We start from the raw sequence: 15,193 nt of genomic DNA, 5'->3' as shown, positions 1-15,193 counted from the left end.
ACCTCTAGTACAATGTGGAATAGAAGTGGGAGGGTGGACAGCCTTGTCTTATTCATAGTCTCAGGGGTAAAGCATCTGGTTAAGTATGATGTTAGTTGGTAGTTTTTCTTTGTAGTAGCCCTTTATCAGGTTGAGGAAATTTCCTTCTGTTGCTAGTTTGTTGAATGTTTTTATCATGAAAGGGATTTGAATTTTATCAGATGCTTTTTCTGCATCTGATATAATCATGCAGGTTTTGTTTTTTATTCTTTGATATGTTATATTAATGACAATGATTTCGGGATGTTGAATCAATCTTGCATTCCTGAAACAAATCCCACTACGTCATGGTGTATAATTCTTTTTATATGTATTCAATTTGTTTATATTGTTGGGGTTTTTTTGCATCCACATACATAAAAGATACTGAGCTGGAATTTCCTTATCTTGTCTTTGGTTTTGCTATTGGGGGACTACTGACTGGCCTTGGGGATGAACTAGGAAGCTTTCCCTTCTGTTCTGTTTTTTAGAAAAGTTTGTGAAGTGCTAGTATTATTTCTTTAAATGTTTGATAGAATGTACTTGCTATCTGGGCCTGGGTTTTCTTAGTGTTTTGATTACTAATTCAATCTCTTTACTTCCATAGGTCTATTCAAGTTGTCTGTTCCTTCTTGAGTTAGTTTTAGTCATTCGTGTTTTTCTAGGAACTTACCCATTTCATCTATTACCTAATTTTTTGGGGTACAATTATTATATTGCTTTATAATGATTTTTATTTTAGTAATGTCAATAATAATGTCTCCTATTTCATTTCTGATTTTATAGTCTTTTCTTTTTCTTGGCTTGTCTGGCTAAAGGCTTGTCAATTGTGTTCATCTTTTCGAAGAAGTAACCTTTATTATTTTGTCCCTTTTGCTTTCTTTAGGTTTATTTGCTGCCCTTTACCTAGACTTATAAAGTAGAAGATTTGGTTATTGATTTGAGATCTTTTTCCTTTTTCAATATAAGCATACAGCTGGAAATTTTCCTCTAAACACTGTTGTAGCACCATCCCATAAGCTTTGGTGTGTTGTGTCTTCATTTTCATGCATTTCAAAATATTTTCTGATTGCCCTTCTGAGTTCTTCTTTGATTTATTAGTTATTTAAGAGTGCACTAATTTCCACATATCTGTGAGTTTCCCAAGCTTTTTTGTGTCATTGATTTCTAATTTCACTCTACTGTAGTTGGAGAACATACTTTGTATTATTTTTGTCCTTTTAAATGTATTGAGGTTTGTTTTATGGTCTAGCATTTAACTTATCTTGGAGAATGTTCCATGTGCACTTGAGAAGAATATATGCCCAGCTGCGATGGGTTGACTGTTCCATAGATGTCTGTTAGTGTAGTTGATTATTAGTGTTGTTCCTCCGTGACCTGTCTAGTTGTTCTATCCATTATGGAAAATGGCATACTGAAGTCCTCTTTTATTATTGATGAATTGTCTATTTCTCTCTTCATTTCTCCATTTTTGCTTCATGTATTTTGGTGCTCTGTTGTTAGTTGCATATATGTTTAGAATTATTATAGCTTCCTGATGGATGGATCCTATCATTACTATGAAATATCCCTCTTTAGTAATAGTTCTTGTTTTAAGGTCTATTTTATCTAATATTAGTACAGTTACTTAAGCTTTCTGTGGTTGTTCCAAAGCTTTGTTATGAATTCTCAAAGGCTTTGATAGGCAGTGTAAGTCAATAAAGAAATTGCTTCTCTTTCCTTTTATGTTATTTTTTTGCTCAAATGAAATATTTACCAGTCAGCAAACTCTCCTTGAGCACTAGGTATGGTCCACAACATGCAGACCTGCATGATGTGAAAACTCTTGTGTCTAGATAGAACCTTCTTTGTGGGATTGGTTGGTTTCTTTTTGTCTTCACTTCATCAATAAATTAAAATCACATCACATCCTCTTTTACAATAACTAGAAGTTCTCATGGACTAGGAGACCAGGACTCAGAGATAAGGAGGATGGAATTAAAGGGAAAGAAAATCAGGAAAACATTTATAAAAATCATAGGAATAAACAAGTGCTAGGAAATAAGATGTTTACTTTGAACCCTTTCAAGTCAGAAAAGCTCCCTAAATTCTTTGGGTCGTTCAGTTGCTTTGAACTCTGTAGAAGATCTCCCAGTTGATACCCATGGAAAATGGAGTGGGATGAGGAGGGCACGCTGGGGCCTCTCTGTCTGTGTGCCTCACTGTGCCAGAGTGACTACAGATTTCAAAAGGAAAAAACATTTAAAAAATACATGTAATACCATTCTAAGCAAGGGTCCCTGTTTGATCTTTCCCTGTGTCGAAGCTCACTTGTTGTCCTGAAGGATGACAGCCCAGATACTCCCACTGGATGAGAAAACCTCATATTCTGTGCCAGTTTCCTGTCATTGCTTTGAGCTCTAAGAGTTCAGAGAGGGGAGGGTGGAGTGACCTCTACCTAGCTCTGTATTGGCACGAGTCCCTGGTGACAGTGAGTCTGTGCTGCTGGGACACCAGCAATCTCGGGAGTAGCTCTTCCTCACTCTTTCAACAACCAGCCAATTTGGTCTCAGGAAGCCACTCTGCAGTGCTGGCTGTGTTTGGAAATCATTTTTAATTTTGTGACAAAGATGAATGTGTCCGGTGGGAATAGTAAGTGGTTTTACTGGTGATATTAATGGAACCGTGACCTCTTCTGTATCTATGGTCCCACAAAACAAAAAATGTTTGTATTATAATATGTCAGGCAAGTTCATTCTTAGTCCTTCCTTGAAGCAAACTGCAGAGGAAATATACTATTAATAAGCCCAGAGAATACTATTTGTATGTGTGTATCTGCAATTATAAGCTTGTTTGCAAACACAGTAGATTTATAATGTCACTATTAACTGTGATACAAAGATGTATTTCGAGTTATACACGGATGGTCACAAATCACTGCAGTTCTGACATCTTTGATCAGAACTGCAGTGGGCCAAGGGCTGAAAATGGCTTTCCAAGGCCAATAGCTCTAGTAAAATTCAAGTGTTGGGAGATCCAAAGTAACAAAGAGAAACAAGAAATTCCAAGGCACATTGAATTAGCCTCTTCTATTTTCATTTGGGATTGATGTTCATTAGCCTAAAAATGACTACACTGATGTTTACTATTTCCTGCAGGAGCTTTTTATGCCAGTGTCCTTTGCTTAAGGAGACAGTAAATTAGATTTGAAGGATTTACAATTTAGTTACATGAATTAAACCATTTCCTGGTGTTTGTGTTTACCTTGGGACTTACAAAGGAGACAAAAATATAGACTCCAAGGACGAAGGAAAGGAATGATCAAATCCCAAAGCCCCTGCCTGAATGTCCTGGTCAGCAACTTTATTTAGGGGAGGAATTTCAAGTGAATCTTTGCTTCTGTGTAAGTAACGGCTCCTCCCGGCACATGCCGCTACACTCATTGAGCTTTCCTAACAGACGTAACTGTTGACTCTAATAGTTACTGGCTCATTCACTTATTGGACAAAACCAAAGTAAATCAATGCAAAATTTATGTTTTTCCTTGAGTAAAAATGAATGGCACTTTCAATTCAAGATAAATTTAGTAATTTAAAATGTTATAAAATAATACACAGTCATTCTAGAAAATGTGACAAATACAGATGAAGGTAAAAAAAACAACACATAAAAGATACAACTACTCAAAGATAATTAACATTTTAGTACATTCATTTTGTCCTTTTCTATGCCATTATATGAATATATATTTATGCTCTTTATAGTTCAGATCATGAGTATAATTTGTGATTTTCATATATGCTAACCCCCTCTCTCTGTAAGTTCAAATCTGTCATAATAATAAAGAGCTAACACATATATAGTACTATCTGCCAGGCACTATTCTAAGTGCCTTACACATATTAATTCATGTAACCCTCCTAATGACTGTTTAAAGTAAATTTCACAAATAAGGCACAGAGGGTACAATGATTTTGTCCAAGGTCTCACAGCTGGCAAGGGGCAGAGCCAGTTTTCATACCCAGGTTGTAAAGGATCCGCTCTTAGCCACCATGACTTGCTTGCTGCCTTCCACTGGTGCTGCACCTGCTTGCCATCCTGTCCTGAAGCCTGCCTGCACAGCCCCGCCCTTTGGCACTCGGCCTCTCAGAATTCCTCTAGCCCCGGACAGTATGCATGGCACACAGTTTCCCTACTGAATGTGTGAAACTCAGCCTCGGTCTCTGAGAAACAATTGCAAAGGCCGCGCTGCTGATGGGGTAGCTTTCTAGGGGAGATAGAGATCCCACCCTGCATGGAATACAGGGGCCCAGCAGAGCCCGGGGGTCGGGAGAAATGGGCCTTCAGGCCCGGCTCTGCTTGCATCTAGACAATTTCACGTCCCCTGTTCACACCTCTGTTAGCACATCTGTAAGATGATGAGGCCGAATGGCCCTTCCTTCATGCAATACACAGTGGACCGAGGTGAATATGACGTTTCCTCTCCTCATCATCCAGTGTGTAGCCAGACAAGTAAACTGCTGTTCAGTGTAGAGCGTCTTAGGTGTGTAACAGGAGAATGCTGGGGACACTGGGGAAGCCCTGAAAGTGGGCTGGGGTGGAGAAGGCTCCAAGGAGGACCTGGCCTAGAAAGGCCTCCTAGAGGACAAGCAGGAATCACTGAGGTGTCAAGGGGCATATGTGAGGGGCTACGGAAGCAGGGTTTCTCGAGGACCCGCTAGAGAGGGTGTCAAACCATCCCATCTAAAGCAAGCTACAGCACTGTCACATTTTTTTTCTTTTTGGCTTAAAACTATAGAAATTTGTCGCCTCACATTCTAAACACTGGAAGTCTGCAGTCAAGGTGTCGGCAGGGCCATGCTACCTCTGAAACCCAGAGGGGAATCCTTCATCGCCCTTCTTACCAGGTGGTGGTTGCTGGCAATCCTGGCATCTCTGGTCTTGGAGCTGCACCACTCCAGCCCCTGCCTTTGTCTTCACATGGCTTCTCCTCTGTCTGTCTGTCTGTATGTGACCGTCTTACAAGGACAGCAGTCATATTGGATAAGGGTCACCCTACTTAACTGAAGTAATTATATTGGCAATGGCACTGTTGGACCCAGATGAGGTCACATTCTGAAGTACCAAGGGTTAGGACTTTAGCATAACACTTTTGGAGGGACACAGTTCAACCCATAACAATGTGCAGAGCCATCCTTACTTAGTCTCCGCAACCATCGCCTACTTACCACTCTTGTTTCTCTCCAGTTCATTTCCATTCAGCATCCAGATGAGCTTCCTTGAACCTCAGCAAGCAGGTGGGGGCCCAGTGAGTTCTTTCAGGTCCAGATGGAGAGAGTTAACACAGGACCTGTTCCATCTGTGCATATAAGGCTGGCACCATGGGGAGAGGACAAGAACACAGTAACTCCCGAGGAGACCATTGCCTGAGGATGTCAATGGATGCCTGACGGCAGGAGCGTGGTAGATTGAGAATGTCTCTAAGGGGATCGATGCTTTTCTTAGAGGAGTTACAGGGAAGCTGAACAGGTGGTTTGAATCCTTCTGGCCTCTGAGACTGGCCAACTGCCATATTTTCGAAGGGTGGTATGTTGGTGATTATTTGAAGTCTTCCCCAGAACTCTTTTGTTTGCACTTGTACACACTTTACTATTAGCAGGTACGCAGTGCATACTGAAGAAACTTTCATGACGTGCGTCTGAAAGAAGTGAAGTCTTCAATGCTGTTTCCCCAGCCTTCTCCCCTGCAACTGAGTAGCTCGGACTTTCTTCATTACTAGTCTGCCAGGAAAGCTCTAGAAAACCTTTAAATCGTGCTTCTGTCATTCAAATGCTAACCCTTCTCCCACTTGACATCTCTCCCTCACCTTGATGTGCTGTCATCTGTGCTCCAAAGTCAGCTGACCATTGTACCTACTGCCCTTTGACTTCTCACAAAGGCTCTGGGGGGTGCTTCCTGAGGCACTTAGCACAGCTGTGTGAAAAAGTTTATGCAGAATATTCTCCTTTCCCTCTCACTGCACTTTTATGGCTCCCTCTCCTGCCCCAGTGGTTGGAACCCCATCCCAACCCCCCACCTTCCAGCCCCCTACCCACCCACCCTCTGCCCCTAATCTCAATTGCATATTAGGGCATCTAGGCAATCTGATCAAAGGCCAGGACCTGAAAAAGGAGTGAGGTTTTCTGAAGAAAGCATTCTTCTTGTGGGCAGAAACACCCGAGGACCAAATTCAGGGATGAGAAGTGAACTTAAGGATCTATTAAGGGGAAAATGATGTAACTGTAGCAGGGCCCACAGGGCCTCACCAGCTTCAGTGTCTAGATGTTTGTCATGCAATCATTTATGAATACATATATATTTTTTTCATTTTCTTCTTATCCAGATACAGGTAGACCCTTCTTAGAGATGCACAGTGAAATACCCGAAATTATATATATGACTGAAGGAAGGCAGATCGTCATCCCCTGCCGGGTCACATCCCCTAACATCACTGTGACGTTAAAAAAGGTAAAACTGAGCAACGCTAATCTCAGAATATTGTTACTGCAAATGAGCATGAATGAATTCGTAGCCGTTTATCTCTCCGGAATCATTTTCTTAGGACATTTGAGTTTCTCAATGGACTTTTCGGTAACATCGTTTTACTATAAAGTATAAGTACTGGAAGTTACACCCATGCCTGTAATTAAATGGAATAAAATGATATCAAGCATCAATCTATGTGAATAAAGAAAAAAACTAAAATCATGGAAATTTTTATATGTTGCCACAAATCCAAAAGTCTGCAAATGTGAGAAAAACTAATTCTCTTGCTTACGCAGATTAATAACTCAGCAGAGAGTGGTTAAGCCAGATTTTTACTAAAGACAGAACTGGCAGGCAGCGTGCCTGATTCTCCCAGGCATTTACGAGCTCTTGCTTAATGCATAGGGAGCCTCCACCTTTAGTCTGAGTTGGGAAGTTCCTGGTAACAAAAGGCTTAAGTCCTGCTGGGTATCCAAATTTAACCCCTTAGGGAAAAAAGAGGGGGTGGGGGTGAGCTATAAATGCGATTTTTCTTATTATATTGTAAATTGTGCAAGTGGAGAAGGAAAATGCTTTAGGGCAGAACCTAAAAGAAGATAAAAGCCAAAATGTGATGCTCTAGCTAATTCCCCAGCAGTGAGAGTCCAGAACTACGCTAAGGCTAAGAATTGGATTTAAAAAATCCCCAGATGAAAACTGGAGTGCCCCCTGAGAGCTTAGAAGTTTAAGCAGGAAAGTTAAGGCATCACTGGTCCCCGAGGCAGCGCCGGCAGAGCTGCCACATAGCAAGTGCTCAAGAACTGTTTGGTGGCCCCAGTGGTCAAGCTGGAAATGTGTAGAGTGATTTTCTTTCCTTCTTCTTCTTGTAGTTTTATTTATTTGCTATTGAAACAGAGTTGCTATATAATATTTTGGTTTTGGATGCACAGCATAGTGACTCAACAATTATATACGTCACTAAATGCTCACCGAAGGGTAGTTACCATCTGCCACCCTACAAAGTTATTGTAATATTCTTGGCTACATTCTCTCAGCTGTGCTTCCATCCCTGGAACTAATTCATAAATTGAAGTTAGAGTGATTTTCAGTATCACCTACTGACCCTGAATCTGAGATCCGACGGAGATTGTCTGCCTGTCTGTCCTCTTCCCTTGTATTCACGTTCCCACCGTGGTGGCTTGATTTAAGCCCCCAGAACAGTCCATCCGAGATGGGTTTGGGCTCCCATTCTATCTCTGTATCAACACCAGGAATTACAAAATTGTTGTTATGTCAGAGCTGACACCCCTAGAGGAGTATAATTGAATCAGTGGGGAAAAAAACCACAGCTCCCCTGGGCGTTGGGGACTTCCTGGGCCAAACTGGGCGTGGGGATCAATATTTAGACTCCCCCTTTGGTGCTCTTGCCGCTCTGCTGATGGCTTAGTTTGTGATGGCTTCTGGTTAGAAGACCAGAGTGGTTGCCAGCAGAGCCTGGTGCCACACGCCTGGGCTCTTGTGACCCTACCACTTACCTGCTGGACAAACCGCCAGGATATACCGAGTTTTCACACCTCTGTCCGCCTGTTCGCTCCTCTGAGAGATGGGAGGGACCACAGCACCCACCTCGCGTGGCTGTTAGGAAGTCACTCGGGTGGTATATGGAAAGCACCTAGAACAGGGCCTGGCTCAAGGAAAGCCCTGTTCAAGGGTTAGCTGTTACTATTACTTATCTAACAATTTCATACCCAATACTTGATTTATTACCAAGTGATATTTTCAATGACTTGGGGTGTTGCTCTTCTCAATCCAAGGTAATAATTGCTATATGATTACTATGGAACAAACCATGGGAATACGGAACCTCTTGGTTTTTGCCCTAATGCAGATCATTTATCTGTTCTAATGCCGATTCCAAATTCCCACATGTAAAAATTTGGAGGAGGAAAGCTTATTTTCTGCTTTTCCACATAAGATCTATAGTGCAAAAAAGAGAGAAACAAGTGTAAAGTTCTCACAGGGATTTTGCTTTGCCATATATACATAGAAAATATTCTAACCTATTATATATGTGACAATGAAACTTATATAAGCTCTTTCCCTTCCACTTCGTTCCTTCCCCCTTTTCTTCTAATCTGCCGTCACCGCCTTCTCCTTTTTCCCATGCCCGCTTTGGCGAAGCCATCGTTAGCTGGGGACAGGCCTGCCGTCTGCCTGCCTCTATGACACGTGCAGAGACACATGCATCACACTCACTGTGGCACCAGCTGACAAGCTACACAGTCCTTGTCTTTTTCAGCTCTTGTCAGCCAGGAGTAAAGTTACTCTGTCAATGGAGTACTACTAGTGGCAATAATACATAGAGTGTAAGAGAAACATTTAGAAGAACTTTTAAATATTTTCAAGTTGTGTTGAGGAAGTCCATCAGCAAACCTTTCTTTTAGATTTAGCACACGCTTGTTTTCACATATTTTGAAAGCATCATAGATTTCAATCTCTGACTTAAATGTTTCAGTTTTTCCCTTGATACTTTGCACCAAATTAGAAGTTTTTTCCCCCCTGAATGCAGAGCATTTCAAGTTTACAGATTGAATCCTCATTTGCTAAAACATGAAATGCATCCTTGAATTACCTTCAGTTCTTCATGAAAAGGATGCAATTTATTTCAAGTTCAAGTCACACTCTGGTAACATAGACCAATACAGACCTACGCACTGGGAAAGGGTACTAGGGACCTTTGCAATAGAAATTTCTGCCATAGGATCACACACCCCAGCTAGATTAGCTCCTTCAACCACCAATATAAATAAATAAGTGGGTAGAGTGATGTAAGGTGAACTTTTAAAAAGAAGATAGAAAAGTTTTGAAACTTCTTTATGGCAGTTTGGCCTTCCCTTTATAATCTGTGATCAGATTCCTTTTTTTTCCTTTTCCAACTGAGGCTAAGTAATAGTGGTAGTCAGAATGAACTGCCCTGAAACTGGGCTGGCAACCTGGCCTCTGGGCCGCCCTATGGACAGTGATCCTTTAAAAAAAAGTCTAATTCCAAGGCAGAACATTATTACTGTAGTCTTTAAAAATTAAGTCTTGGGTGTCTAGAAGGCCTAAAGGGAGAGCCAAGCCATGGATTCCTTGCCTCTGTTTGGATGCACGGTGTTTGGGAATGCCTCTGAGAAAGTGAGAGCTCTGCCTTCATAGCCGCGGCCCTCGCCCACGTGCACCTGTCTTCACTGTCGGCCTTGCTGCGGTTTCCCTCCCAGGGGCAGAGTCGGCGCCCTCCGCCTTCTCAGAATGATAACCTCAATGAGTGCTGACTTAATGCTGTGAATCTTGGAAGACCTGAAATTATTTATAGTCCTTTGAGGATGGCCACCTCTTCAGTAAATCACACAAAATCGGTGGACAAGTCACAGCTTGTTAAAAGCCTCAGATGATGAGACTCAAGAGAAAAATGTTGGAAAAAGTACAAATTGGTTTCTCTGTTGGTTATCAGGCCGATTTATTACAAGGATTCCCAGGGGCTAAGGAGATAGGGACCCCAACTAGAAGTCTGACACGGCAGCTAGGTCTAACCTAGGGTGGGTGCAGCTTGCTAAGGCTGACAATAAATGATCATAATTACTATAATTTATCATAGTAAATGTATATCTTGCTATGTGTAAAGTAAATGAAAGAATAAACAAACTGGAGTCTCCAACGGTACTATTTCATCTTAGATGAAAATCATGTTTTCATGACTGTTAGTGAAACTATATTGCCACGGGGCTAATAGGATTTTGTTAAAGCATGTCGTTCCTTTTCAGTTTCCACTTGAGACTCTGATCCCTGATGGAAAAAGAATAACCTGGGACAGTAGGAAGGGTTTTATAATATCAAATGCAACTTACAGAGAAATAGGGCTTCTGATCTGTGAAACAACCGTCAATGGACATTTGTACAAGACCAACTATCTGACACACCGACAAAGTAAGTGATGTTCCAACGACATGAACAAAAGCCAAAATGCTCAAGGGTCTATCTGCTTAATGAAACCTTGACTTAAAATAATAATAATAATGTCACTTCTTCCACTTGCAGCCAATACAATCATAGATGTCTATATTAGCACACCAAGCCCTATCAAGCTTCTCAGAGGCCAGAGTCTCACCCTCAACTGTACGGCTATCACCCCCTTGAACACGAGAGTTCAAATGACCTGGAGTTACCCTGGTGAAGTGAGTGACCCATTTTTCTATTTCTCCCCTGTCTTCTGTAAGACACTCTATTTTCAGCATGTGCAACGGCACTGAGTTTTTGATGTGGGAAAAATCAGAATATTCTGACTCATGCGGCAGTTGGCGTCACTATATAGCCGCTTTGGGTGTTTTCCTTGCCCGATGTTTCAGGAACGTGATGTGCACAGATAGGGTCTTTTGATGTCTGGGGTTTTGTTTTGAACCGTACAGGCTGGTATTTCTGTTGTATGGCTCTGGGTGGAAAAGGGGATTGTTTCATCCTGGGGAACTGTTCTCTGGAATTCCGAGATGAGAGAGACATTTATCACTAAATGCCAGGCAGGGACTATCTTTTGGAAGAACAACAAACAGTTGTTGTCAGAGCATTAATTTAAGATACTGGCAGACAGTCAGGCACCTGATGGGAGCATGTTTGGAAAAGACATTACAACCAGCCATCCAATATTCCATTGGTTGAGTGACGGAGGAGCAATTCTGTTCTTCAGAAAAATGAGAAGAATGAAAAATGAGTTAGATGCCCTTAAATAAAACCGAACATCCTTACAAATAATGGTTTTAAAAATGGGTAGATGGGGAATCTGTGATAAACTGGTAAGAAACTTCAACAGTCCTTCCAGCCCCCATGTCTTGTGTGTAGGCATGAATTCTGTGGCAGAGCGCAAGTGCAGTCGTTTATGTCATTCAGACTGCCTGATAACAAAGTCAGCTTATGACTCAGTTATGTAAGAAAGATGAATGCATTAGCCCCAAGTTATTGATGCAAGAAATGCATCAACATTTCTTGCCATGGAAATAGAGTAACTTAGCAACAAAAAGGTGTAACTCGTGCCCTGTAGGGACACATTAAGGACTTATCAGACATGAAGTACTTTCTAGAAAATACTTATTTTTCATTTAAATTATTTCACTGAAATAAAAATGCTGTGACTGGTAGCGGTATTCTCTTGGTTTCAATAGAAGTCAGATATTCTGAATAAAGAAATGCCAAGAGGGAAGGAACTTTTACCCTGTTAGTTTGTTATCATACATAAGGGTATGGTAATACCTCTACTGAATGCCAATTCCCTTCTAAGTTGGCCATGTCCAATAGAACTGTCTATAATGGAAATATTCTGTATCTCTGTTGTCCAGTACGGTAACCACTAGCCACATATGACTAATAAGCACTTGTAATGTGGCTAGTGTGACTAAAGAACTGAAGTTTTAATTTTGTTTAATTTTGATTTAAATAGCCTCATGCAGGTGGTGGCTACAGTGCTAGATAAGATCATTGTCTGAAACCCAGGACCAGTTGTTTTCCAAGGCAGAAAAAATACCAGTGTCACTCCAACTTGGGAAGGAAAGGAGAAGGAGTAACTACACAAATAGGGTTGCTGAAAGGTTGTTGAGTCTGTTTTTTAGGGGGCTGAGTCTGATTTTTGATGGTGAAGACTGACATTTTCTCTCTGGTTCTACTGAGAATGAAGAAAATGGCCTAACTGTGTGTCTGTCCCCGCAGGGCAATGAAAGGACAGGCAGGTAGAAGTTTATTAAACTTATGGCACATAGGAGAGCTAAGTACAGGACCTAAGGATCAGCTGTGGACAGTTTCCAAAGTCTTTTTTTCCAAGCTTCATCATTGGGTCGGATTGAGAGGAGGAAATAACTTATTACGTGTTCTAAAATGTAATGCTTCAAGAAAAGCGGAAGGAACAATGCAAGGAAGAGACAGTGTGATCTCGTCCTCAGAGAGGCAGGGGGGCCCCTGCTGAGCCCCGATGCCTGCTCTGGGTCTTCCTCAAGGCCAGTGTGTCAACGCCCGCTGTGCACAACCGAGTGTCGGCTAAATATGTTGCTAGGTTTGCATGCCCCCTGATCCATGTAGTGTGAGTTAGCAGAAACTGGCAGGCATTGCTCAAGTAGTTAAATAATGACACTAGGGTCATGATACCTTAGCTGGGGCTCATTATCTTGCCTTCATTTCTAGTCAAGAAGCAAAAGAAAACTCCCATGGTGACTTATGAAGAGAAACACTCCATTAAGGCAGACACTAAAGCTAACGATTGCCTGAGTGTGTGTGTGATAGCTCTGCCTTGAGAACAGGTTACTGTTCAGAGAGGCGTGTGCTGGAGGGAAGGTACTAGATTTATACTCAAAAGACCCAACTTCCCAGGCCTACTGCAGCCAGTGGCTCTAACGCTCCAGTTTCTTCCTCTGTAAATGGGAAATAATCCTGCCAGTCTCCCTGGGTTGTTGGGAGAAACGATTACGATAATGTATGTGAAAGTCCATTTGAAGAAAACGGAGTGCTAAATAAACACTCCAAGGATACATATTTGAAACGCATCTAGGCAAAAATGTGGTTTGCAAACGTCTTGCTCTAGATGGGTTTGCTTCGTACTGTGAAGCGCTGAGCTCAGTTATAATCTGAGAAACACTGCAGCATTAAGCATGGGCAGTTACTACTCTTACATTTATTGCACATTTTCTTTCCAGACAACTAAGAGAGCCTCTATAAGGCAACGAATTGACCGCCGGAATTCCCATGCCAATGTATTCTACAGTGTTCTCATCATTGACCAAGCGCAGAATAAAGACAAAGGATTGTACACTTGTCATGTGAAAAGCGGCCCAACACTCAAATCTGTTAACACCTCTGTGCATATATATGGTAAGCAGGTCACACCGTGCTTTCTAATCATTGTGGATCTGGGGAGCTCTGCAAAACAGGTAACTTTTCATTTGGCCAAGAGGTACAATGCCATGAATGAATACGACGTAGTCCCCTGTCTCCCCCTTACCACAAAGCAAATCCCATGAAGTGCTTTTTATATGTAATACTTTTAAATTGGACAGAGAATCTTTTCCTTATGAATTTATTATGGTTAATAATTCAGTTAGATCATATTATAACCTCTATGAAATTCTTTAGTGTTCCATAAAAACAAAACAGAAAAACACGATCAGTTTTACCTTTGTTTTCCGGGGGAAATTTCTCAGGTTCTTCTACGATTTAGGAAATAAAAATATGGCCTGATAAATTATTTAGAATTGGTGTTATTTTTATCCCCAGGTTTACTCTCACAAAATCCTAATAGTGTTGCTTAATTCCAGCAGGCAAATTCTGTAAAGAAAATACCTAAACCTCTTTAGAATCCTTAAAAACCTTATTTATTTCACTGTTGAAAAGAAAAAAGTGTGAGAAAAGCAGAAAATATGGAACAGTTCTGTTCAGTGGCCTTTGATGTTCTTTTTGACTTCACCCAATTGATTTATTTTGTATAAATTAGCTGTTTGGGGGTGTCTGGAGCAGGTTTCTCCCTTTGTGCTCATACAGTCGGAGGGGATTTTTAGCAGTGTATCTCTACCCTTTTGTTACTGTGATACAGATATTTAAGGGGCTTTGCTTTCTGTTGCCTTGCTGCAGTTTTTATGACCCTGGGACTTGCAACCATCTGATTGGAAAAGCATCTCACCAATTAGGGTACTTTTAAATTATTTTATTCATTGATAAACATTTGGGTTCATTGATAGGCTTGATTAAAATTCAGCTGTTCATGGATTGGTTGCACCCTCCTTTCATGAGGCAGTAAGCTGGTGGTTTTTTGTTTTTGTTTTATTTACATAGGTGTAGTCTTTTCTAATGATTTTATCACTCTTTCCTTTCAAAGATAAAGCATTCATCACTGCGAAACATCGAAAACAGCAGGTGCTTGAAACGGTAGCTGGCAAGCGGTCTTACCGGCTGTCTGTGAAAGTGAAGGCATTCCCCTCGCCAGAAGTTGTATGGTAGGACCATAATTATCTTCCTATCTGCTTAAGATATGCTCTGTTCAGAAGGAAAATGCAGGAGCCCAATGACTCAAATTCCTGAGAAAATATTAAGATAAGTTCCCCAGACAGCACTAGACAGCTAAGAACTGTGTTGATTTTGTGGTCTGGAAATGGGGCGGATAGAAAGGGCTGGGGAAGGGAAAGAAGGTACCAGGATGGGGCAAAGGGCTAGGTTTTCTGAGGTCTCATTTCACTGTAGTCATTTACTCACTACAACTAAACTTCTGCATCTCTAAACCTTCCTGTGTTGTCAGCACCCTTTGACTGGACCACATCGGGCAATGACTAGAAAGCATCTTGAATATGCAACATGCTCTATTAACTCTGAAGAAGTGGCCCCTTGTAATGAGGATACTAATTGTCTTATTATCTCGAAATAAATCTTTTATATACAGCTGGGTTGAAAGTTCAAGTCTTGTTTTAAAATTAAACAAACATTAATAGAGACAGGACTTACTGAGTTGCAGGAATGGACAAATGGACCTACTTGAACTAATTAAGTTTTTTTTGGCTTGACGTGTGCATATTCAGAAACTCCTTAAGCAGTTTCTTTTATGCTAGCACAACACCTGATGTAAGACAATGTAATCTGTTTATAATCTGCAGTCATTTTATTAAATCACTTTTAAACACCAATATCTTTG

The 15,193-nt window shown here is 41.1% G+C and overlaps 1 protein-coding gene across 7 annotated transcripts in view; it reads left to right on the top strand.

The window, feature by feature from the left end:
• The window catches only part of FLT1 (fms related receptor tyrosine kinase 1), a 172,570-nt gene that overhangs the window by 41,899 nt on the left and 115,478 nt on the right, over positions 1-15,193 (top strand). For all 7 annotated transcript variants that reach the window (XM_073228657.1, XM_073228647.1, XM_073228655.1 and 4 more), the window contains exons 4-8: positions 6,380-6,504; positions 10,305-10,467; positions 10,579-10,715; positions 13,212-13,386; positions 14,387-14,504. In XM_073228657.1, the coding sequence (XP_073084758.1) occupies positions 6,380-6,504; positions 10,305-10,467; positions 10,579-10,715; positions 13,212-13,386; positions 14,387-14,504 (718 nt within the window). The remainder of the gene's footprint in view (positions 1-6,379; positions 6,505-10,304; positions 10,468-10,578; positions 10,716-13,211; positions 13,387-14,386; positions 14,505-15,193) is intronic.

This window comes from Manis javanica, chromosome 1 (assembly GCF_040802235.1).
Source record: "Manis javanica isolate MJ-LG chromosome 1, MJ_LKY, whole genome shotgun sequence".
Taxonomy (NCBI): Eukaryota; Metazoa; Chordata; class Mammalia; order Pholidota; family Manidae; genus Manis; species Manis javanica.
Note: the sequence above shows the minus strand (reverse complement) of the source record. Positions and strands in the feature narration are given on the sequence as shown.